This window comes from Pteronotus mesoamericanus, unplaced genomic scaffold (assembly GCF_021234165.1).
Source record: "Pteronotus mesoamericanus isolate MK-2021 breed Mesoamerican mustached bat unplaced genomic scaffold, CSHL_Meso_final scaffold_54, whole genome shotgun sequence".
Lineage (NCBI taxonomy): Eukaryota > Metazoa > Chordata > Mammalia > Chiroptera > Mormoopidae > Pteronotus > Pteronotus mesoamericanus.
In genome coordinates this window covers 73,352,020-73,376,651 of record NW_026555321.1, presented here as the reverse complement: position 1 = coordinate 73,376,651, position 24,632 = coordinate 73,352,020, and the positions used below count along the sequence as shown (strand labels likewise).

Here is a 24,632-nt window from a genome sequence, read left to right as displayed (position 1 = left end):
AAGAGCACTATAATAGATAGAACCAACTTCTAGCCCATTGTAGCAGAAGAGATCAGCCCTCCCTAAACAAGACATTTGTTCTTGACCTTGAGTAACAAGTAAGAGTTTATCAGATGGAAAATGTGGACAAGAGCATTTTATACATGAAAGTCACATTGGATTTTGGGAGTGGCATGTTATGTGAGGTTGCTGGAATGAGAGGAAAGTGATTTTTAAATATAAATCTGATTATTTACTTTTTCATTCAACTAATATTTATTATGTATCTACTGTATACCAGGCACTTGGGATAAAATAATGAATAAGATCAAATGTTGTCTGTGCCCTCAAGGAACTTAAAGTCTAGTAAGGAGATTGGATATTAGTCAAATAGTAAAAATGCACATCTCCAAAAATATAAAATTACTATTGTGACAAGTGCTCCAGGAAGAAGGCACCTGATATTATGAGTATATCAGTTCTTAAAACAGGAGGATTATTGTATAATCAAGGACATCAGGGGGCTATCTAAAATGTGATCCCTGAGTTGCTATCAGCAGGTGAAAAGGGGGGGAATGGGTGTGCAGAGTCCGTGTGGTAGAGAGAGACTGGCACATGCAAAGAATGAAAAAGCTGTAACAGAGAGAGTGAGAGGGAGCAAAGTAGGCGATGGAATTGTAGAGGTAAGAAAAAGACAGACCTTGCAGTCTTTTATCCTGCAAACTGTGTCTTTATCCTGAGAGTGGGCAGGGTGGGAGTGTCTTCTACAGGAGATGGCCCCGATCTGCTGGTGCTGGGGCTGCAGGGTACAGAACTGATTGGAGGGGTCAGGAGCAGGAGAAGGGAGCTACCATAAAAACCGGCTCTAGGGAAGCAGATGTCATGAGAGCGATTCTATGAGTGCCCCTCTCTTCAGAAAACGGTCAAGTTGCTGGCCTGCAGCTATTGCCCTTTAAAGAAACAAACAGTATATAGGAAATAACAACTTAACTTATGTAGTTGGAATCAATATTTTAACATGGGGGGACACAAAGAAATAAAAGCTTTTTAAAATTTTGACTAGGAGGTGAAAAGCAAAGAATAGTAAAGGAAAGAGACTTTGATAGGCATCTACAGATCTGGTTTTAGTTCAACTTCAGTAACTACCAGAGGTCAGCCAAGTGACATGACCTCAGTTCTCATGGCTGTAAATAAAGAAACTGGATCGGGTCAGATCCCAGCTCCCTTCTGCCACTATCTGTGATTCTATTTTCCTAACGTGGGGATATGTAAAGCATGGTATAATGGCATGGTATAATGTTTACTTTGGAGAGACTAATCTCAAATCAGACTCAGTATTTGAACTTTTAAAAAGCTACATTGCCTATAATGTGCTGATTAGGGAGAAATTAAGGGGCTGGAATACAGCTGGAAAGTGTATTTTTGCTGTTAAGTGGAACAGCAAAATCCCTTGTCAAGAATCTTACCACTGAACATTCCAGATCAGTCATTCCATGATCTAAAAGCTAATTTTATTGGAAGAAATCCAACACAATATTCAAATCCTATCCAAACTTACTGAACATTTTTTATTTGGTTTCACAGAGGCCTAATCTAACTAATGCCACAAGACACTCAGAAGAATACGAAATTTAAGTCAATCACACAGATAGAAGATTGTATTATCCACATAAACCACCAGGTAGCAAGTGACACTTGTGATTTTTTTTTTAATCAAGATATTACAGGGTGGCCCAGCCTTGTTTCTCATCCCTTCCAGCGGCACCAATAGTTTCTCTCTTGGTTGTCTTTTTTTTCTCATTACCTTTCATCTTTATTTACCCCCTTCACTTCATTTTGACACTAGAAAGACTTTAGCAAAAGGAGACATTTAAAAGAACACATCCTGCGCCCCATCTTGGGCCCCAACGTAAAGGGCATGTTTACCTTCATAATAGAAAACCTTCCACCAGCTGAATGGCTGAATGAATGCTCATGTAAAAGTTTGAGCGTTTTTGTGTGTGTTTTGAAACAGACTGAAAAATTTCAGTGACCACTATAGTTGGTAGTTTATAAAAGGTGTAAGATGCATTAAAACATCAGTATTATATTTTTCAGAGTATAGAAGGATTTTTTTGTTGGTTATGTCTTGTAAAGGTCATTTTTCTAAAGAAAGACTGTTATATTCTGTTATTATAGCAAGCACATATATAGGATCTAATTCTTTAAATGGTTCTCTATTCTGATGAATAAAAATCATATGTGTCTAAATAAAATAGTTTATTTATAAATTTGGTTGTTTGGAGACATCTATGATATTGAAAGATACTCATATTACATATTCTACTTATTACTTGTCTTCTTCTCTTCCTACTGCAACACAATGCTTCCTTTGACCACCGAAAGCAAAGCTTTTAGGATTTTGTTCGAGTGTATCTAAAAAAAGCATCGGTTATATCAAGGATAAAAGTCATGGATTTGTTTTTAACTACAGAGTAAACAGTTGGGCTAAAATCGAGGAACATGCTGGTATTAGCTGCCTTTGCAGAAAAATACCACCTTCCACCTTTCTGAAGACAAGGACAGTGTTTTAGTTATCACTAGAATTTGACATATTAAAAAACAATGAACAGTATGAAATTCATTAATATTTTTAATTGAATTTATTAGGGTGACATTGGGTAATAAAACTATACAGGTGTACAGTTCTATAAAACATCATCTGTATATTGTATTGTGTGTTCACCACTGTTTGCCAAGTCTCCTCCCATCACCGTTGATCCCCACTTTACTCTCTTCCACCTCCCCTTTGCCTCTGGTAATCACCATGCTGTTCTGCCAGGTCCTAAGGTAATTCAGCAGGTTTGTTGAATTTCTTAGAATAGCTAAAAGTTTCTAAAGCCTTATTTTAAAATACTACCTATCTTTCTCAAATAAATTTGCTTTGTTTTTCACTTGTTATGATTTTATAGTTTTTCATTAGTAAATTCTGGAGATGCTTTTTAAAATTTCAGCAAGTACTAACTTTTTTTTTTTAAAGCCTTGATTATATTTCCAACTAACAGTTTCAGTGCCCTACTCTCCACATATCTACTGCAAGTAATCTTTGTGGCTCTCTGAAACAAAAATAGCTGTTAGAAAAAATGATGAATTTACTACTTAAAACCATACATGAAAATTTAAGGAAATAACACAGAGTGACTTAGACTTAAAGGTCTCAGAGCGGCTTGTTTGCAAATGCCTGCTCATCATGTACTAGCAACAGAGAAAAGAAATGGTAAACATCACTTAGATCTTTAGAAAGATCTACTTTTCATCTTCACACGCTCATACATGGAACTTATCCTGCCTTGCCACACTAAGGAAGTGTCAAGTATATGACATGATGGTAGTATTTTTGAGACTACATTACCCCCCTCCCTCTGCTCCCTTCAAACCTGCAGCCTCAAGCTGTAATTATGGTGCCATGATCAGAAAGTTGTGTTTTGTCAGGTTTGGCCCTGAATGGGTGGCAGCATAATTTCACGCTGCTGGTAGGAGCGTGGTGCAGCTGTGCAAATCCGGAATGTTTGTTGTTCATTGTTTAAGGAGTCGCTTTTTTCTCTTCTGGCCTAATGGAGGGATGTTTATATGTTTGCACTGGTCCACCGACTGTTACAAGCTTGACTTTTCATTTCAATTGATCTAGTGAGGTGAAATAAATCAACAAACCATCCAAAGAAAAGAGACACTGAGATTTTGCCCTTGATATAAAAATGTGTGTTGTGTTTATAACTGACTTTATTTATATAAATTCTACAAGTTGCATAACATCTACACAATGAATTATTACTTTTTGAATTATACTTATATACTAAATTGAATTACATGATTAATTCTTATGGGATTTACTTATAAAACTTTATGTGAGAAAATATAGCATCATATCCAGTTTTATTACTAAAATTAAAAACATAAATTTTGCAAGCTCTTAAGAGTGACAAATCATGATCCCTAATGCAGCAGGAACTGACAGATTTGTTGTTAGAAGTAAAATTAGTATGACAGAAAAGAACATAGATTAAAAATGAAAAGTTAAAATATAGAAAAGCAACTAAACACTAAGTAAAATAAGTGAAACTTTTATGATGCTTTGAAGGTAGTCTGTTTCAAGCCCTGATAAATATCAAAGAGTTCTTGAAATGAAATATGAAAACCAGCTTTTCTTAAGGAACTAGACATGAAAGAATGTTTTCACGGACTCTGAGATAGTATGATGTTTATCTCTATCTAAATGAGGATAGAGATTGGAGGGGCAGGGTGGTAAAGGGCACGGAGTCATAGGGAGGAAAAAATTCAGCAAGTGTCACAGCAAAACAAAGAATTGCAGGCGTGGAAATGCCACTGTTTACTGGGGGAGGGAACTGACGTTCAATCACAAAGGAGACAGGGAGACAGAGATCAGTCCACCTGGATCCGGGGTCCTGAGCCTCAGAGCAGAGCTCCCTTTGGTGATCTCATACAACCTCTCTTGAGTAACAACTCAGTTTAGATGTTTCTCTCTTTTTCTGGAGAGAAGCATGGCATTTTCAGCTCAGGAGGTTTTCATAACAAGGATATAGAGAACTTTATGAAGTATGTACAAATTTCAAAATACAGAGTTTGGTTTTGTGGTTGGTTAAGAGGCTGTGAGGATAGAAGGATCTAGGGAACAGGGTAGGAGGAGAGGGAGAGGAACAGAAGAATGATAAGCAGTGAGTGAGGAAATAGAGGCAGGGTAAAGTGGGAGGAAAAACCACAGAGGGAGAGCGAGAAGGGAGAATAATGGCAGGCAGGCAGGCCGGCCAGCTGGCCCAGTGAGTTTCCAAGGTACTACTGATCTGGGCTTATGCTGTGCACTGTTCACAGCTCTTCAGCTGCTTGAGAACTTATGCCTCTGAGCCTCCACTCCTAATCAGGTAACAAGCAGAACATTCTGCCAAGGGAGAATAAAAAATTTTAGCTAGAATAACAGTAATCAGAGCACATCATTTTTAGGCCTTACAAAAATCAAATCAACAGGCCACATTCTCTTATTCTGAGTTTCTCTACCCTTGCTTTGAAGAAAGGGCATTGAATTTCAGTCTGTCTTTTATTGTGGGATTTGTAATCAACACTGGATTTCTTATAATAGAAAGTTCTTGATCAGTAAAGAAGATATTTTGAAATTTAGCTCTTATGACCTCTCCTCTCTTGAGACACACACTCTACAGAAAGGAAAATTCACTACACGTCATGAGTGTGAAATTACTTAAGAGAAAGGGTGACCTACCAGTGACCATGACATGGCATTTATGCTTTTAGTAATGACTTACAAGAAAGCAAGTCACACTGAGCCCTTGAGCACAAACATGAGATGTTTGTATCACACTGGAGTTTGGTCTCACTTTTTCTGGAAAAGCTCTCATCTGATATAATCAATTCAAAAGCCATTTATGTTCTTCACATTAATATAAGATGTGATATTCCATAAAGAGTAAATTCACTTTATGTTTATTTGTAGGCAAGTTAAAAATGAATTAGCCTGCCTGCTTACTGTTCACGGAGACTGTTCACATAATCTGCATGGGTTGCCGAGATGTTATTGCCATCTATAACCAAGTTATTTAATGACAAGGCGACATTAAGGTTCATCACTGGAATTGCTACCTCTCTAATATTTTCATCAGTTTTGCCTGATCCTAATATCACTGTTCAATTTTTGTTTTTGTATATATAGTGCACAATCACCTGAATACATGGGGAGCAGTGGCATCAGGGATGCATGATATGAGGTACCTGTTATGTGCTCAGTAAAAAAAGGTGGGAATAACAGTTTTTGACCTTAGAGGTTTATAATCCACTTGAGAAGACAGAACATATGCATAAGGAAAAAATGTAATGCTAGTATTTATATTTACTAGACACTGGTATAGCTTTTAATCTTAGTTTTCTGTCAGTGGTTAGAAACCAAACTTAAAGGAGAAAGAATTTTCTTATTCTACTCGGATATGCCTCTGTGTGGTGAATGCTGCACATAAACTTTCTCATTTAATCATCATAATATTGCCTGTGAAGTAGATACTATTATCCTCATTTTCTAGATTTAGAAAGTGAGGTTCAGAGAATTTAAATTAGTCATTGTAACTCTATTTTGTAAAAATAGGCATCTATGTCTGCAATAAACTGTGAATGTATATGCTTAAAATACTTCTGTGACTATTTAGTTGAAAAAACTCCCAATTCAAGTGTATTTATTGGCCAAATTTGAAGTACTTCTTATATAGTCCATCTATATTTTTCTTATAAATTTGACTTAACATTCATTTAAGAGGATACTTGGTTTCCAGATGGAGAAATAATTTTAACTTATAGGAGTGGAGAAACCAGAGATGTGCAGAAATTGTGTATCTCAAAAGAGAGTTCTAATTATAAGGACCCCTTAAATCTAAAAACTTTTTCCCTTTGGTATAAGCCATTGGTTTTGTGAAACATTGTGTTTTCATTAAAGGTGGTATTTTGGATGAATTGCTTGAAGCTCTGTGAATTTCTTCAAAAACCTATAGGGGAAGATCATGTAAGAAGATGCTTGCTGCTGTGGATCAGAATCAGGAACACTGGATCAACAAGAGGGAATATTAGCACAGTATTGCCTTAAAGAATTAGTAGAAGGTGAAAAGAGCTGTGGAGCAACACACACACACACACACACACACACACACACATTCTGACATCCTATATCCACACAGACATATAAACATAGATGCTTTTTAGGCAAGTTATCCAAATAATTCCATTAATGTGTTTTTCTGACCACATACATTAGCCCTACTAGATCTTTTGTCACCTGTATTCTGGAAAACAAAGAATTGATTCATTATTTAAGATTTATTCAACCATCACAATATGTAAGCACTGTGCTCAGTAATAAGAATATAATGAGAGAAGATAGTTTTTGTCTTTAAGAGCACCCAGCATCCTGTGGGAAAGGAGTTATTGCAGTGGCATGATGAAATAGAAGACATTCACAGAGAATTTCTAGTGGAGGGCTTATCATGTGGAGAGAATATCATGTGAGAGAATTATCTGTGGAGAGAATATCACGGAGGGCTTTCTGAAGGAGGTGATGTCTGAGCTGAGACTGGAAGAGCAAACAACAGTCATAAAGAGAGGTCAGGAGCTTGAGACAGAATCATGTGTATAGTCTGGGGTGGGTGCCATATAGTGATAAGGGAAGATGAGAGGGAGGGCGGAGAGGTAGGACTTAAAAAGTAGGGCTAAGTGGACTTTTCACTACCCGTAATGATGAGCCTTTGTAGCATTTAAAGCATGGCAAGACCAAGTTTGTATCTTAGAGGATCATTCTAGTAGCTGTGTTGACAATGGGCTTTAGGTAGACAAAACCTGGGTTTGGGTTAAGAGGCTGATGTAAAAATGCAGGTGAGAGATGCTGAGGGTTTGAACCAGCATCGTCGTTCAAGGGTAACAGAAACTGGGCAGTGGTGTTGGAGGACTTAAACATTTAGGAGGTACAGTTGGTTAATACCTGGTGCTGATCTGAATGTGGATGGATGGATGGATCAGGATTTCTCAGTTTTATCTTGGGTGGCTGGGCATGGAGGTGCGGAGGGCCGTATCTTCATTGAAGAAGGAACAGAAACTGGTGTGGCTAGTTGGAGGTGTGGTCAGCTTAGTTTAAGGTGTCTGGTTTATCGAGGAAGAGGTGATCAGCACGTGGATATTTTAGTATAGAGCTTGAGAAGGGGGTCTCTGGTGACAGTTTTGGAATTGTCAACCTACAGGTTCATTAAATTGAATATATAGCCTGTTCTGGCCTAGTACATTGCGTTGTCTTTTCCTTCTGGCTCGTATCTTAAAACAAAGATTTAGATCCCCGGAAATACACAATATTAATATTATACCTCCTGGTTGCGCATAAATAACAGAGTGAATCCCATAGAAGAGAAATGCTTTAGGGAAAATGTGAGTAACCAGATGGTTGTTTTTTTCCAGTGTGGCCGTGGAAATGCCTGCCTCAAAGAGATGTCACTTTCGCTGACCTTCCCACGGCTCATTCTGTGGAAGAGGCTGGCTCCGCGACTGTGTTCAGTTCAAAATGGCAGAAAAGGCTCCCCCTGGCTTAAACAGGAAGGCTTCAAGGTCAACGCTCTCTCTTCCACCAGAACCTGTGGACATCATTCGGAGCAAAACGTGCTCACGGAGAGTTAAAATCAATGTGGGGGGCCTGAACCATGAGGTCCTGTGGAGAACGTTGGACCGTCTGCCCAGGACACGCTTGGGGAAGCTGCGAGACTGCAACACTCACGAGAGCCTCCTGGAGGTGTGTGATGACTACAATCTGAACGAAAATGAGTATTTCTTTGATCGGCATCCAGGCGCCTTCACTTCCATTTTAAATTTCTACCGGACAGGGAAACTTCACATGATGGAAGAAATGTGTGCTCTGTCTTTTGGTCAGGAGCTTGATTATTGGGGCATTGATGAGATCTACCTGGAGTCCTGTTGCCAAGCCAGGTATCACCAGAAGAAAGAACAAATGAATGAAGAACTGAGGCGGGAGGCAGAGACCATGCGAGAGCGGGAAGGAGAAGAGTTCGATAACACCTGCTGCCCTGAGAAAAGGAAGAAGCTATGGGACTTGCTGGAGAAGCCCAACTCCTCAGTGGCTGCAAAGGTAAGAGAAGTGTGGCATTGCTTTCCTGTGTGTGGTCAGGAAAGGTGCTGTCTACATTCAGGAGGGTGTTATCTTCTTCACTGAAGATGTTTCGGTAAGACAGAACAGAATGGTAACTACAGAGACAGTGAAAGATTCTTTCCAAAATCTTTAGTCATGTAGAGTTATTCTGCCTGTGTAATGTCATCAGATGGCGTTAGTCTTTCGTAAGTATTACTGTGTAGGAACAGGTCTGGGCGACAGAGTGTGGAGCAGTCTGGTTTCCACACACTGTGTGTTGATAACTTGGAGGCAGAGAAGTTACTAGCTCAGATCCATCAGGCATGGAGTCTTGCAGAGAGAGGGCTGGGGCCTGGGCCTCATCCTGAGTAAAGGCAAGGTGTTGCCTTGGGAAGTGGAGGAGGTTCCTCCTGGCTTGATTCTCTAGAGGCACAGGGAGGGAAAGGGTCCTGTTGCTCAGAGGGCTGGCAGCCCCTCACAGGGGCGAGGGTCTGCCGTGTTAAGCTGTGTAGGGCATGTCAATGTCCAGATGCACCTATTGACTTCTCCTTGTGAGGACTACTCTGACAACGTTCCTGACTGCTGGGGTACAGTTGTTTCTGCAGGTGACATATTACCACATCTCAGAGTTCATAAAGTGTTTGCCTAAATGAAGGTATTAAATTCATATGTTTCCATTGTACCTGCATATATCGAAATCTCAAAGTAAATTGTTTTGCTGGTAATTTCAGTATTTAATTCAACTACATGATTCTATTTATCTAGTTTTATTTGGAGCTTTGAGAGTTAGCTCAAACTGATTTTTCATCCCATATGCTTAGTTCTATATTGCAATACAAATTATTAGAAAAAGCAAAAAGAGTCATCGTTAGCTGAGAAATATAGTAGTGATATTTTGTGCATATTATATGAAAATGGAATATAAAGAATGTAGTCATCATATGAATTCTTTAAATTACAGTTTCTTCAATTATTCATTCTTATAAACAGTAGAGATTATAGAACTATAATATGCCATATGTGCCTTTGACCAGAAATTAAGATTTCACATGATAACCTGGGACATATAAGTAATGGAAAGAGATGATCATAAAACTTCTTGTTTGACATGTCTGATTTTTCCATCTTGATGACTTATAAAGGCATTTTACTTTCCGGCCAGGACATGGAACTAAAGGAAATAAGCTGTATTTCCATTATACCAAATGAGGAAATGCACATTTTGCAGCAAATGAAAGATTTTAATCAGGTCTTTTTGTAGCTATGAATAATTTGTTTCCCAGTATTTTACCTGTAAGAAAGAAATAGAAGTGCTACATTTATGGGGTTCGGTTTGAAGGTTACTGCTCTTTCCAATGCCAAGTGTTTAGTTATATATTTGAGTTGCTCTTAAAAATATGGAGTGAATTTTGGAGATGGATGAGATAAGCTCTGAATTTAAGGGAATATTTTCGGTGTTCAATTAATTATTTCAAGCCTTTAGGCAATTGAGGGATAAACCATTGTTCCACCAAGTGTTCTAGATGGATTTAGCTAAATATGTGAAAATAAGCAACTAAATCAAAGAAAACTTCAAAGGTTATTGTGGTTTATTTGCTTATAACAACATTATTAATACACATCTAAAATTAAGTACTGTTATAGAAATATTTTAAAATATGTACACTTTTTTTTCCAGAAGAATTTCTCGTAAGGATGGACTGGGGTTCATCCTTGATTTCCCAGATGAGGGAGTTCATTTAATCTATACAGTTTAGAAGCAGCAGCTATCTCTTGATGTCTAAGAAGTTAATGTTGATAATGGATTATTACAATATATCATCATATACCCCTATACATCAGCCAGATGATTTAAACTGCCTTCAAATTTCTACCTACAAACTATAACCAGGAGTTAAAGACAATGGATTGGAAAATTTTATGTAGTTATACATAATAAATTTGTTTTCAAATTAATAATAGAAGCAATTCTTTGCTAACCTAAGTAGAACCTTTACTAAATTTTCATAAAGTATTTGTGCTGGTTTTTTTGAGAATCTGAATTTTCCTTTCTGTTTGAATCGTGGATTATTATGGAAGTTATTTACATTTGATTATGTAGTAGTTTAGTTAAAGTATTGTTCATTTGTCTGAGGTTTAGAACTTTTTAAAAACATCTCTGTATGGTGCCTTCTATAATCTACTACCTCTTCCTGTATTCTTTCAAGTCCTATGACTTGGTATTTCTCCAGAATAATGCTTGGTGATGGGGGAGCTAATACTAGGTTTGTGTGAGTAATATTTTTACAATTTTGGGACAGTTGGAACAGTCGTTTTGTTAAAGCTGCAGTGGGATGATACTCTAGCTCACACTATTAATTAATATTATGGCCACATGATGATTCTACTTAAACTGTAAAGTCTTATGCTGGAATGCTTGTAATCTTTGTGTTTTCTTAACCTGCTCAGGATGTAATCATTGGAGAATATTGTTTATTTTGTCTTTTCAATTATTGCTCATTCAGTTTGAGAGTTTGGTGGAACATATATAGAATGCTCTCTGTGTACTACAGACGTTAACATGCACATGTAGAAAGACACTCACATCTCTCCAGAATTTAAAAAAATTTCCCTTAGCTTAAACAGAGATTTTATATCCTTGAAAATATTTGTTGTTTTTTCTCTTTTGGTTTTTCTGTATTTTATAGTTCATCTATAATATCTATGTAATAAAGTGTAACAGTTACTAAGATTACTTGCCAAATGCCTAGCATAGAAAGAAAAACTTCATTATCATGGAATGAATACTCAGTTATCAATTAAGTAATAATTCTTCAGCCATGCTCTGTGCATCCACTATGATACACGAAGTTATTGCAAGGCTTGTTTTCTGTCATACTTTGTTTTTGGGTATGATCTTTACAATAACAATTTGGCTCTTACAGAACATGTTTCTTGATGTCACTTCTATTGATTGAACTTTCTGGTATATTAGTAACTGAAAATATGCCAAAACACTTTAAACTTTGGTTTATTTGAAATGTCTAAATTTAACAAAATAACATTTTTACACACCCACAAAATACCATGAATCTATTTTTTTAAACAAAATAATGACAGGGCTGTAATAGAAATTGTTATTTTATAATTTTCTGTGGTTTGGTATGATCTGGCAATGTGACACAAGTTTATATCTGTATGATACATAGACTTTGATTATCAATCTCATGTGATTGTGTATGTACTGTATATATACCCTCACACAGAGGTAATATGCAGAGTTTACATCTGACTGGCACAGATTTCTGGGTAACCATGACACGACATTGCTGGCTCTGGTGTGCCTTTCCGGGACTGTGCAAGGGCAGGAGATGGGCTTCCCCAACTGCCAGTTTCCTAGGCAGTGAACTGGAATTTGACTTGATCCTATTATGTCTTCCAGCCCAGGGCAATTTAGTCAGCCTCTGGTTGGAAATGTTTTTCTCTTTTTTCTTTGGCCTCTGACCAAAGGAACGGTAGTAGCTGTTTGTCTTTGAATATTGCCCGAGATGTCAGTCCACTAGGTGTTTGAGAGTATGCCAGGGGCTGGGCACCATAGCATGCGGTATGATCAGCCTGTGTGAGGAATCAACCACCAGGGAGGGCACAGCCACCTGAGAACTGAAAGGAACTGGGCTCCTCCGTATCATACAGCGCCCTCACTCTGGATCTCTGAGGTCAAGAACAAAGGAAGTCAGCTGAATCTTCAAGCAAATCCACTTAGGAACCTGTGCACATACGTGGACATGGTGTTCAGGACAGTGCTAGCCAAGAGGCCCATGCCAAGTGTCAGGTCAGGAAGCTAGACTGGGAGGAGCTCTTGTTGGATAAGCACTCTATGAGGCAAAATCTGCAGAAAGGTATTTCTGTTCATCTGAACCAGGAGAGTGAGACCCAGCCCCTGTGGGCCAGGACCCAGGGCTCATTGGGGGACATTGTTTATTACCTGCTTCTCTCTCCCCAATTCCCCTATTTATCCACAGCTACCACTTGTTTACCTAAGGACTCCTCTTCTTACATTTTTCCCCATTCTCTCTCCCTCCATCCCTTCCTGTCCCTTCCCTTGCTCAGGAAAGGGACAGAGATTGATAGAGAAGTATTTCTCAACCTTTATTCATTAATGGCTCTCTAAGAAGAAAAGTTAAATTTAAATTCTTCCTAAAGAGAGAAACTATATACTAAGGAATAAGATTTTTCAGGTGGCATGGAGTTTGTAGGGATACCAACTATTGTAATATCTAAGATTTTTGTCACCCCTCCCCACAAGAACCAGTTTACATTCCTTGGCAGCAACATTCTGTGGAAAAATGCATAGAGTAGGGGGAGGGATCACTGTGTTCCCTACCTCTGGCTCATTACCTCTACACGCCCACATGCTCATCACCTTGGGCGTGGTGCAGTGCAGCACCTAAAGCAAGCATGGCAAGATTGCTAAGGGTTGGAGACCTTAGTCATCCTTGGATCAAGGGGGAAGCTGGTGGTGACAGAGGCACAGACTCTATCCCTGAAACTCCAGCTCTCTGGATAGCCAGAGGTCAGCATTGTGAGTTTCCCAGAGAATGCTTGGGTGCCCAATTGAGAACCACACTCCCTCTTCTAACTAAATTAGAGCATGTGCCTTTCAAGTCACTGAAATAGTAAAATGAAAATGAATCCAAACGAAACAATAACTCTTGTGTGCTCACCAATGGGAAAAGGATGCAGAACATTCTCATTCTATTTATAGTTTTGTGGGTCAGTTATTCTAATGCTTTGAATGAAAGAAAAAAAGGTATTGCAACAGAGCCATAAATTACTTCCTTTTAGTCCAAGAAGAGAACTTTTATGTGTTGTGTTTATATATGTACACACAAACTGTGAAGCTGCCTGGGTTAGCTTTCTGATGACTTTCTTAGTGATAAGCAATTACAGTAGCCATTAAAACCATAAGTGAGCTCCCCAAAATGAGCTAATGCAGTGATGAGCGCTTACCAAGATCTCCCTCCATCGAGGTACCTCTGGGCTGAGCAGTCTCCCAGCTCCTGTCTAGGATCGCCAATGGCCTAGTTAGCATGCCAGTCATGCTGTTTCTGTGCTGTTTACTGTTTTCCCTTCATACTCTTTCCTTTCTACATCCCAGCTGTGCAGATTAGGTTGTTTGTGCTCTTCCAACAACATGAAACGCGGGTGGTGTAATAGTCCGGAGGTGCTCACAGGGTGTAGCTTAAAAGCACTGGGCCAGTCTGGAGGTTTATTTAGCTTGGTGATGTTTTTTTCCTTTCTAAAATATATAATCTTTACAGACTAACTGATTGAAAGCCTGGAAGAAAATAAGTATACCCAAATAAAACAGATAAGCTAGAAAACATTGAGTTTTGATAAAAATGCCTCAAATATTCTGTTCTTTAGTTCCTGTGGTCCTTTTTCTAGATCTGTGCTTCTCTACTTTCCCAGAAAGGTTCCCTGAAAGTGCACCACTCTGTGCACTTGGCCTCATTTGATCAAAGAGAGAAAGGTGAGGAAAGAGGAAGAAACTGATGAAAAGCCCACCTAGCATGTCCTCTTGTGTAGGGTGCCATACGTCCTGATTTTACTGAGGATGCCCTGGTTAATGCCTTTTGTCCCAAGCTAATTATTAACGATAATTCCTTTCACTCTTAGAAAGTGTCCCATTTTGGACAATAAACTATATGATCACTTTACATGTGAAAAAAAATCTATTCAATAATCATGTACTTTTTATTTCTTCTTTGCTTCTTGGTTGCATTCTGAAAGGGCCGGTCTTAATTTTCAAGCAATTTTTCTATCTCTGTTGAAAAATCATTGGTTTCCATTAATATTAAAAGAAGACATTCAGATTCCTTTAAAGCTTGATTTTTAGATCTCAATAAGTTATTATTTTCAAAGTAATAAAAAAAACTGAGGAGTTCTTTCTGTGTTATTTAATATTATCACAAAACAGAGTACATTGGCAGTATTGAATTATTCTGGTTATGAAAATCCATGTACGCTGCTTGGGTTTTTAACAGATTTGTTTTCTTTATTTCAAGTGAGAAACTCGATAAAGTGAATGATGTACTATTTTAGGTAAGCATAAGTATTATGAAGAAATGGTCACAATATTTAACACTCTACTTTGGACAACTCTAGAAGCGTTCGAATAATGTTTTAGACAAAGCGTTCTTATCATAATTTCCCATTTTAAAAAAGAGGAAAACCAAATACTTTCCAAATTGTAAGAGTTTTTAAGAAAATTCCCATGGTGTGTATGCCTTGACCTCAGTAACTTCCCAATATTTTTGACTTTGAAGAATTAATGTTGAGCGGAGCTTTGTCCTGAAAATTTCATCTAATAATTGCATGAAATTGCAAAGCAGTCTTGTAACTGCTTTGATTATTCAAGGAGATGGTTCATTGTTGCCTTATCCATATTTATTTATATTGTTACTATTTAACTTTCCCCCAACATGTTAGAGCTTATCAGGACACCGTTCTAACTATCAGTTAGCATTGTAACGTGGTATAGGTATAGCAGATAGTTGCATTGGAACTCGACTTGAGAAGATGCTGTTTTGAATGCTGCTGATCTTTTTCCTTTTACTAGTGCTTTTATATTTTACAGAAATACTTGACATATAGAATGAAATGAAATAATCTCTTCCCAGAGAACTTATTAATATAAAATTATTTGTTACAGAATGTCAAATTAGCCAATTTTATTGAATTTTAAATATTACACATAAAATATTGAATATTGAATGTGAAATGTTACATGCATTGAATCATCAAGAATAAAGAGCTTTGGACATCCTCACCCTGGCTGCTATGGCTTAGTTGGTTGGGGTCTCATCATCCCGTAACCGAACAGTTGCGCGTTTGATCCGCTGTCCAGGCGAGTAGTATCTGCAGTCTGGGTGCTTACAGGAGGCAACCAATCAACGTTTCTCTCACATTGATGTTTCTCTCTCTCCCTTCCTCTCTCTCTAAAAGCAATGAAAAAATGTCCTTGGGTGAGGATTAAAAAAAAAAAGCTTTGGGCATTCCATTTATTTTTTATTCCTTTACACTTTTACTTTGTTCCAAAAGAGGCAACTCATTAAAAAAAAATGTGTGTGTGTGTGTGTGTGTATACCAATAATTCAAATAAAATAACAGTAGAAGGATTTAAAGCAAAATTAGAACTAGAAGAAATATATTTTATATTGTCATAGTAATACTAGGAAATACTTTATTTTCTGCAAAATGTTTTGAATACTTTTAATTAGAAACAACAATCTTACAATTTAAAGTGAATTTGAAATTCATAAACAAAGATGTATTCATGATTGGAAAAATTTACTTCTCTGGCCTTAGTAAGCATTGTTAACTGACCCAAAGTAAGAGTCTTTTTTAACTTTTAACAGAGAGTCCATTTGTATATCCTTGAGAATTGACGATTCTGATGAAGAAAGGCATTTTCAAAGTAATTAATAAAGCTGATTCTAAAAGAATTACTGGAATAAAAATTCCTTCTTGATCAAAGCATGATTACACAGGAAAAAAAAGTCCATTGACTAATTCATGATTCATGAAGTAACCTTAGATTACAATAGACTTTTTGGTTGGTGCATTGATCTAGCCTTGGTGGTTTTATTGTATTTGAGAATAATCCCGGAGTTCCTTGATATTCAATAGTCTGTAATGTCCTGAGGCATAAGTCTGAATTCTGTATAATGTAAGGTTGGTCTGTAGGAGTTAGTGACTTCGATAGTGAGTAAGCCTAGCTGATCATCCTAACCCAATTTGGCTAACCCAGTGTTAGGCTAACCCAATTGGTCTTTTTCTCCATATTGACACATATACCAACTTTCATAACGATTTCTGTGTTTTATCGGGGAGACTATATGGTATGGTAGAGATTGCTAAAGTTCTCAGGATACATCCATCATTCAAAATATCCTATTTAGATATGCTAAGAGTGAGCAAAGCTTTTTATGGTAGCAGTCAGACTGAAAATTATCTTTGCCTTCCCCCCAACAGTCTTGTGGTCATTCATTCTTTGTCCTTCTCTGCAGAGGGAGAGAGAAGGATGAGTGTCCCCAGGCTGTGACAGCCAGCATGTTCCACATGTGGACACAGGAGGCACACTGCATTTCCTGTATCTCAGCAACATTCAGCCTTTCACCCAACTTACTTTTTCCTCGTGTGTCCTGGAATATAGTTGATGATGACTTCATAGTTAACAATCAGAACTTTGAAGGACTTGAGGGACCAAGACTTCTCTTCACTTGCTAGGTCAGCCTTGACACACAGGTATGAACAGCCTGGAGTAAAGAAGGGGATATGGACAGTTGGAACAGAGAAGTATGGTGACCAGCACAGAGACAGGTGATGGAAATGTAGAAGAGGAAGATGTTTGCTTTTATCCCTCTAAAACTTTTCCAGAAAGGACTAAAAGCTAACATCAGAGCTATACCAGATTTGCATGTATGTATATTTAGTTTTGACTTTGTTTATATCTATGCTTACATTAAGTCCTTTGCTAATGCATAAAATGAATGGATTTTTTTGGTGTTAAATCATCCCCTTTGATGTCTTTATAAAACTTTAACTGAAAGGACTCTGGGTAGTAGTACTAAAGACAGGTACCTGAAGTAGATAGATCCAACTAACAGTATTTGTAGTCAAGTTTCCGTGTCTAGTATGGGTGAACCAGATAGCAGACCTCACTGAGTGGCACCTGAACGAGCTCTGTTCCTGTGTGGGTATGTGTATGTGTGTGTAAGATACAGTTTCTCATATGCACTGTGTGAGATGTATGCTGCTCATATACACTGCCATCTCCCCATTACAGTGTATTATATTATGACAACCTGCACAAAAATGCAATGAACTTAAACCTGTATTTGCTAATTTAGGGTCGATGCAATTTTGTCATCCAAATAAGACAGCTCATTCAGAATATAAATTTTTGTGATAACCTGATCAGACATGAAGTCCATGGACAGTGCTCTAACAGTACAAAGCAGCAGGAAGAAGTATTTTCATTCGTCTCCCAGGATTTTGTTCCAGGATGCTAGAGGTCATTGCCACCCTGGATTTCAGGCTTTTACTTACATCTTGTTGAGTCACGCCTGACACAACCACAAGTGTTGAATGCCACTTTTAATAGCTTCTCTAGCCTATACCACAGCAATGCCAAGGACAGCCAAGCCATCCGCCCAGCTCTGAGGGGGTTGCTCAGTTGTGGCGTCCTTCACCGAAACCAACCCTGGGATGTCTGCACCTGACTCAAAGAACTCCCAGCCTTTTAATTGCCGTTATATATCTTTCATTGATATGAAACCTAGAGTGCAGATTTGGATATTGAAGTGAGGTTGTCTAACTGATGTCATTTAAATTAAATCCTCAACAAAATTGTGCCTCAAATTAGATTTTTTAAATAAAAAAATCAACTTTTAATTTTCGGAGTTACATTTGTACGGGGCTATCTAACTTGAGCATTGATGTCTGAACATGTAGTTTCAACCAGAATTTGGTTGATGTGAAAAATAACTTGGTGCCACTACCTACAACAGATAGCAACAGATTTGTGCTATGATAAATTATAGGTATTTCACCCATACAATGGAAATTTCCACTTCGGGAAACTAGCAGGTAGCCCTGTGTGATATCCTTAAGGTGAGCAACCTGTTACATTTCAGTGCAGTTTTTAGTTTAGAGGCAGAAAAACATTGGTAGGCAACATTGTTTTTTTAAAAGGTGATAATTTGCTATGCCACAGATGAAATGAACTATAAATGCAATGAAAGAAAATATGAAATAGGCTAGAATTTAGTACAACATAAATCCTCTATTACAAATTTGCTATGTAAAAAAGCTAGCACATTTTATTATATTTCTTAAATGAATTCTGCAGGTGTGAAAAGTATTGCATTATATAAGTGAAGTAATTGCATCGTGAGTAATGTTAAAATCTGAAGCAGAAATCTGTTTTAAGCACTGCTCTTAATTTTTCAAACTCATGTCTAACTCATGAACCATTATAAATATTTTAAGTTGCGAGGAGTGTTTACACACACTTTTTTTCAGTTTTGCATATAGATTATGCATGAAGTAGCTTAAAAGGTAGCAGATTGTTTGATAGGTATACTTGAACAATATATGTGCTTAAGGAAAGAAAGAAAAAAAATTGTTTTGGATCTGTGGTTACCTGTCTATTGTGAAGTTACCCAGCCTATGCCATGATGCCGATGAACTTGTCTTCCCTGCTGCACTTGATGCATACATCTAAAGTTGAATCTGGAGGTTAGATGACAGGGCTCTCCTGCATATCAGACATTCTTCCCTGGCTGTGATGGGGTGGCCTCATGGAAAACTTTTAGTATAGAAAAGGTTGTACAGGGCACCAAAGTGACACCAGTGGGTACTTGGAAAATGCCTTTCTCATTGTAGCTCAGCCCAAATGAAGAAATGCTTTTATTACTTCTTCAAGTTCTCCTTTTCTGTCTGTATGAGGAGGCTCACCTCCTGATCTTCTCTCCACACCCGCTTCTCAGCTCCTTGACCTGGGTCAGCCTTTCCAGAGGATGCAAAAAAAACCCTGTCCCACTTCACATACAACCCTCCTGGCTCCTCAAGAGCCCTCCTCATCAGGGGATGTTTTGGTTACACTTCATTGACAATCTTTTCTTTTCTTTTTTTTTTTTTTTTGAGGTGTAATTGACCTATAACCTTACATTAGTTTCAGGTATACAACATAATGACACAATATTTGTATAGGTTGCAAACTGATCACTATAATAAGTCTAGTTAATATCCATCACCATATATTGTTACAAAACATTTTTTTCTTATTTTGAGAACTTTTAAGAGCTAGTCTTTTAGAAACTTTTAAATATGCGATACAGTATTGCTAACTATAGTTACCATGCTATATATGAGCAACTGTTGATTGTCCATTGAATTTATTTGGCTCCAACTGGATTTCACATTTATTTTTAGCCTGGTTCTAAAACTTTTTATAAGAAGATATCTATTTAAATTTCAGTGAAATTGAATATAGTAAAGAGCCCAAATTAGAGAGGTAAATAAACCTAAAAAATTAGATTTGATTTTATTTTGAACTTGTAAACAGCTATTTGTTTTTCTTTATCCCAAAGCATTAGAGTCTAAGAGTAGGTAGACTTTTTTATTCTAGACTCTAAAATCGGTATCTAACTAGTACTTTTATTCTCCATTTGAAAACATCTAATTCTTTACCCACCCTCAACCCCTCCCTTAATCCCTGAGCTCTAGCTGTGACAATTAGGATGGTTCTGCTCTCCAATCCCTCATAGTAGTTGCCATTATTCTCAGAGCCTTCTGTTTTGAGCAGAAATTTGACTCTGGGAAAAGAGACTGTGGTTAATTGATACCTGATACAGTAACAGATGCTTTTCACAAGGCTATATTAGCTTCTGTTTTCAAAGTCCTCTCTGAAGTATAGATATAACTTCCTAACATCATCAGAGTGTTCTTACTATCTTCTGATTCTGAGAGACATTCTTTTCAGGCAAGATAGCTTCTTTCATAACCTGGAAAAAATGAACTTCTTTTCTGCAGTTCAGAGTCATGAAGTTAAGGGGCACATTTTCTTGTCCTTTCTGTAAGTAGTATGACCTTCCTCAAAGAGCAGGAGGGAAAGAATTTATATTGAGCATCTGCTATGTGACATCCATTGAACTTGGGGGTTTTCATATTGACCCTTTATAACAGAGGTCAGCAAATGTTTTCTATAAACCAGGTAGTAAATATTTTCAGCTCTGTAGGCCATAAGGTTACTGTCACAACTAATCAGCTAGCGTGAGCACAACCGCAGGCCCCACAGAGACAAATGGGTGTGGCTGGGCTCCAATGCACGTGGACAGTGGCTGGATCTGGCCCTGGGGCCATGGTTGGCCTACCCCTACTTTCTGTCAACCCTTTGAAAAGAACATCATTAATCTCATTTGACAGATCAGAGAGATGACATCCAGAAGTATCAAATTCATATCTATTGTCTATCACTATGTGGCATATTGGGATTTGTATCCACTGGTCTCTCCAAGGCCTGGATTTCCCACAATTCTTCCTCTCCAGTTGTGTTTATCATTCCTTTATCATCATTGTCAATATTCCTGTTACTATCCAATATCCACTGAAGACTTTGGTTTATGACTGAAAATCATCTTATTACAATACCCCCTTGATATCATGCAGGACAACGACCAATCATAGATTCCAGCCTAATTGTTCCCCATCTTGAACTCAGCAGATGGATGAAAGTACCTTTGGAATCTTAAACTCTGATGATAACCACTGAGCTTCCTTTTCCCACTAAATCTATACCTTGTCTCCATTGCAGCCTCTTTCGTTTCACTTACCCCATTCGTTTTCTCTTCAGTGGGGACCACTGGATCCACTGCCGTGATCCAAGTCTTGATCATCCCACAGCTGGATTGTGGCAATATCACTAACTGGACTTTCTCACTTCGTTTTCCCCCAATTCTAATCTATTCCCTGTGAAGCCAAGGGAATTTCCTTTCACAAACATGCTTCCGATTGGGTCACTTCTGAACTCAATAAAGCTCAGTGATTTCCCACTCCCTGCAGCCTGGTTCAGACTCCTCAGCACCGCTTATAAGACTCCTCACAAACTTCATAGCCAACCATGGACCTTAATACCCCTCATATAGCAGGTCCTTGAATAATGCCATTTTGTTCAGTGTGGTTTCATTATAATGTTGATGAGAGGCTGTAGGAATGTAACTCTTGTTTATATCAATGATCCTATGGTAAAATTGGTTTCATTTTATGTTGTTTTATCACAGTTTTAAGAACCTATTGACAACAGTCAGTGAGGACTTACTGTACATAATGCTGCAGCTTTTCTAGATTATCCTGAAGACGAGGTTCTGGTTGTTTACTGCATTCAACAAGCAGTCTTTTCATGAGGTCACATCTGTCCAGAGGAGACATCGTTTTTTCTAATTTGCATCAGGGTGCCTTGTAAACTGACTGCAGCCACACCTGCACGCAGCTGGCACATTCACAGCTCTGTGGCCACCGCTGCTTTCCTGACCTGGAATGCCCTTTGCCCTTTTCTGTCCTTCCTGTCTCTCAGCTTATATGTCCCTCATCAATGAGGTCCGCCTGACTGTCCCCCTCTGTTTTCCCCGAACTCTTGGTTCAGACTTGTAATCTAGAGATTTTTTTCTGTGCTCTGCTCATCTCCCCAGCTAGGCTGCCACACTGGAAAGTGCAGACCACATCTCTTCATCTTCAATTCCTAACACCCAGGGCGATTCCTGGCACGTACCAAAACAAACACTTCGCACCTTCCACAGAATGGCACCAAAGGGCAGGCGTCACAGCAAGACCAAGTGTCTCACAGTATTTCTATTTCCCTGGGAAGATTAAACAACATACATAGAGGTTGGATATCTCATCCCAGTGGTTAGAACTCAGTTTGTTTTAGGCAGTTTAAGGAAACTGGATATCTCACCCGTTTAAAATGGCTTTATGTTTCTGAAATAGGCTGAGAGACGATGTGGGTTTTCCATTTTTACATTGTATAAATTCTCCCTCTAGAGTTGCATGTAGGCTCCTCTGTGTGCCACAGAGTTTATGCAGAGAGAGGCCAGGTGCTGCTGAAAGGCAAGCTTCGGATGCTGTGTTTTACTAACATTGCTCATTTTCTCTGAGCTGTGGGTTCTAGGAACTCTTTTTTTAAATTAAATTTACTGGGGTAAACCACTTCATGAACCACAGTTTACAGATTTTTCAGTTAGAGACCCAGAAGAGGCATTGCTGGGTCATGTGGTTGCTCACAGGTAAGATGTAGGCTGTGTGTCAGCGGGCGGGGGTTGGGGGGCAGGTGGGGGTGAGAGGGCCTGGTCTGGCCCCAGGGACGAGCAGCCTTTGATCCTCTCTAGAGGATGGATGGATCATTTCTTCACATTCAGCCACCTTTTCCAGGACCTTGGGCCCAAACGTTGTCATCCCATTACTCAGGAAAAGTCACAAAATGTGCATAAATCCAAGATTTGAATCAAGACAGATCTACAACAGGGTGTTGTTACGTATGAAATAGCATGAGTGTCTGAAAAAAAATCAATTCTTAATGGCATTGTGTAGAAAAGGAAGCTCGGCAATCTTTATTTTTATTACATATGCTAAAGAATCATAATGGTATCAACTTAGGGGAACTGACTTTTACTGTAATCCAAAAGATATTTTCTGGAAATGTCTAATTTGAGATTTTTAGATGGAAATGAGGTGTTCTTTTTATCTTAAAATTGCTTGCTATTAGCATGCCTCTTGGTCATCAGGTGTTTTCAGATATTATTCTGACATTTCAAACTGTATTAATGGAATTTTCTGGTTTGGTTTTCAGAAAGAGCCTTAGTCAACTCCTTTTAAAATTGCCTAGTCACTTAGGAAGTATTTTTGACATGTTTCAGTTTAATAATTCATAAAATTATTGTTTGGAGAGCTACTTGGTATGTAAGAAAACTTCAAGCCTTGTACATGTCTTCTAATAATTTTAATGAGATAACTGCTAAGAGTAAAAGAATTTTCTATTGTTAAATCCTTTGATCTTACTATATCTGTTTTTAAGAGTTTTTAGTAGCAAAGGGAAATTGTCAAGTTAAAGTATGTTTTCAATTCTGTTGTTAATTATTTGTGCACCCACCAGAGGAAAAGTAATCTTTGACGAGATCACAAGATTTTATAGGAGAAATTAATAGATTTAAAATGATCAGAAAATATCCTTGATACATCCACAAATTTGAGTAAGCTTCCATTTTGTGTGGCATTAGAATCTCAGAGGAGAGATCTAATTATGTGAATTTTTAATAGGTATGGAAAGCTTTGTAAACAAGGGGGAATCAAATAGAAGAAATAGAAAAATATTTTGAGAAGAGGGAGAAAATGTAAACAAAGGCAAAAAGAGATTCAGGTGCCTGAGGCATGCGTGGGACATCAGGGAAACTATCAGTAGTAGGGATGGGGTTGGAAGGATGAGCGAGGGCTTTGTACTGCCCCGGCCTGAGTGCCTTCCCTGAGAGTCTGCACTCACACAGAAGGTCATAGGTGGATGACCTTGGGTCTGTACCTGTCAGCTGCTAGTGGGAAGTTACTACGGAGTCGGGGCAACACAGTGACGAGGAGCATTGGCTCAGGGGATAAGACAAACTTGAAATGGAGGGCTGGCTTTGCTACTTCGCCAAATTGGTGACTTTGCTGAGCCTTAGATTCGTAGGGGAGTAGTGGGGAGGATACTAATCTGTACTCAATACAATTATTGTGAGGATTCAATGAACTAGTTAGCTGAGTCCCTGGTACAGGGCACACGTATCATGTATTGGTGTTATTATTACCATTGTTACTCAAAATAATTCATTTTTAACTATCACCAAGAACATTTAAAAATATTTATTATTCTGTTGTACCTTGAATAATTTAATTAGATTATGAAGATTACATTATTATAGGTAATAAACTATTTTCATCTTTTGGCTAATTAATGTTTATCCATTTGTCCACATTTTTGTGACAGTGATACACTAGATAAATGGAACTTGAATACAAATTAAAATTTAAATTTTAAAAATGCCAAATTTTAGGAAATGGATTCTGTTAATGGAAACAATGAAATTAAAAAGAATGAACTGACCATTCCAAAATTTGATTACCGTATAGCATTTGTATTTATTGCTCTTTCCTGATGGCCGACTTTGTGTTAATCACAAATATTACAATAACATAACTTCCTGGAGGTTGAGCAGCTATAAATAGCTCTATTGTCATTCACGAACGGTGCCTTTGCCTTGGCAGAGGGACCGATCAGACTATCACCTTGCACTTTCCAGTTGGACTCATTGGCTCATATTTCTTATCTAAGTATCTATTAATGGGATAAGAAATTGAAATCAGATCATTGATTTTCTAAATCCCTGTTGTTATGATGCGTTAACAGTAA

General features: G+C 38.0%; 1 protein-coding gene across 1 annotated transcript in view; it reads left to right on the top strand.

The window, feature by feature from the left end:
- Window positions 1–8,029: 8,029 nt before the first annotated feature.
- KCNB2 (potassium voltage-gated channel subfamily B member 2) overlaps window positions 8,030–24,632 on the top strand; it is a 356,918-nt gene continuing 340,315 nt past the window's right edge. Inside the window, exon 1 of the mRNA XM_054595859.1 lies at window positions 8,030–8,650. Within this exon, the coding sequence (XP_054451834.1) occupies window positions 8,072–8,650 (579 nt within the window). The 5' untranslated portion in view covers window positions 8,030–8,071. The remainder of the gene's footprint in view (window positions 8,651–24,632) is intronic.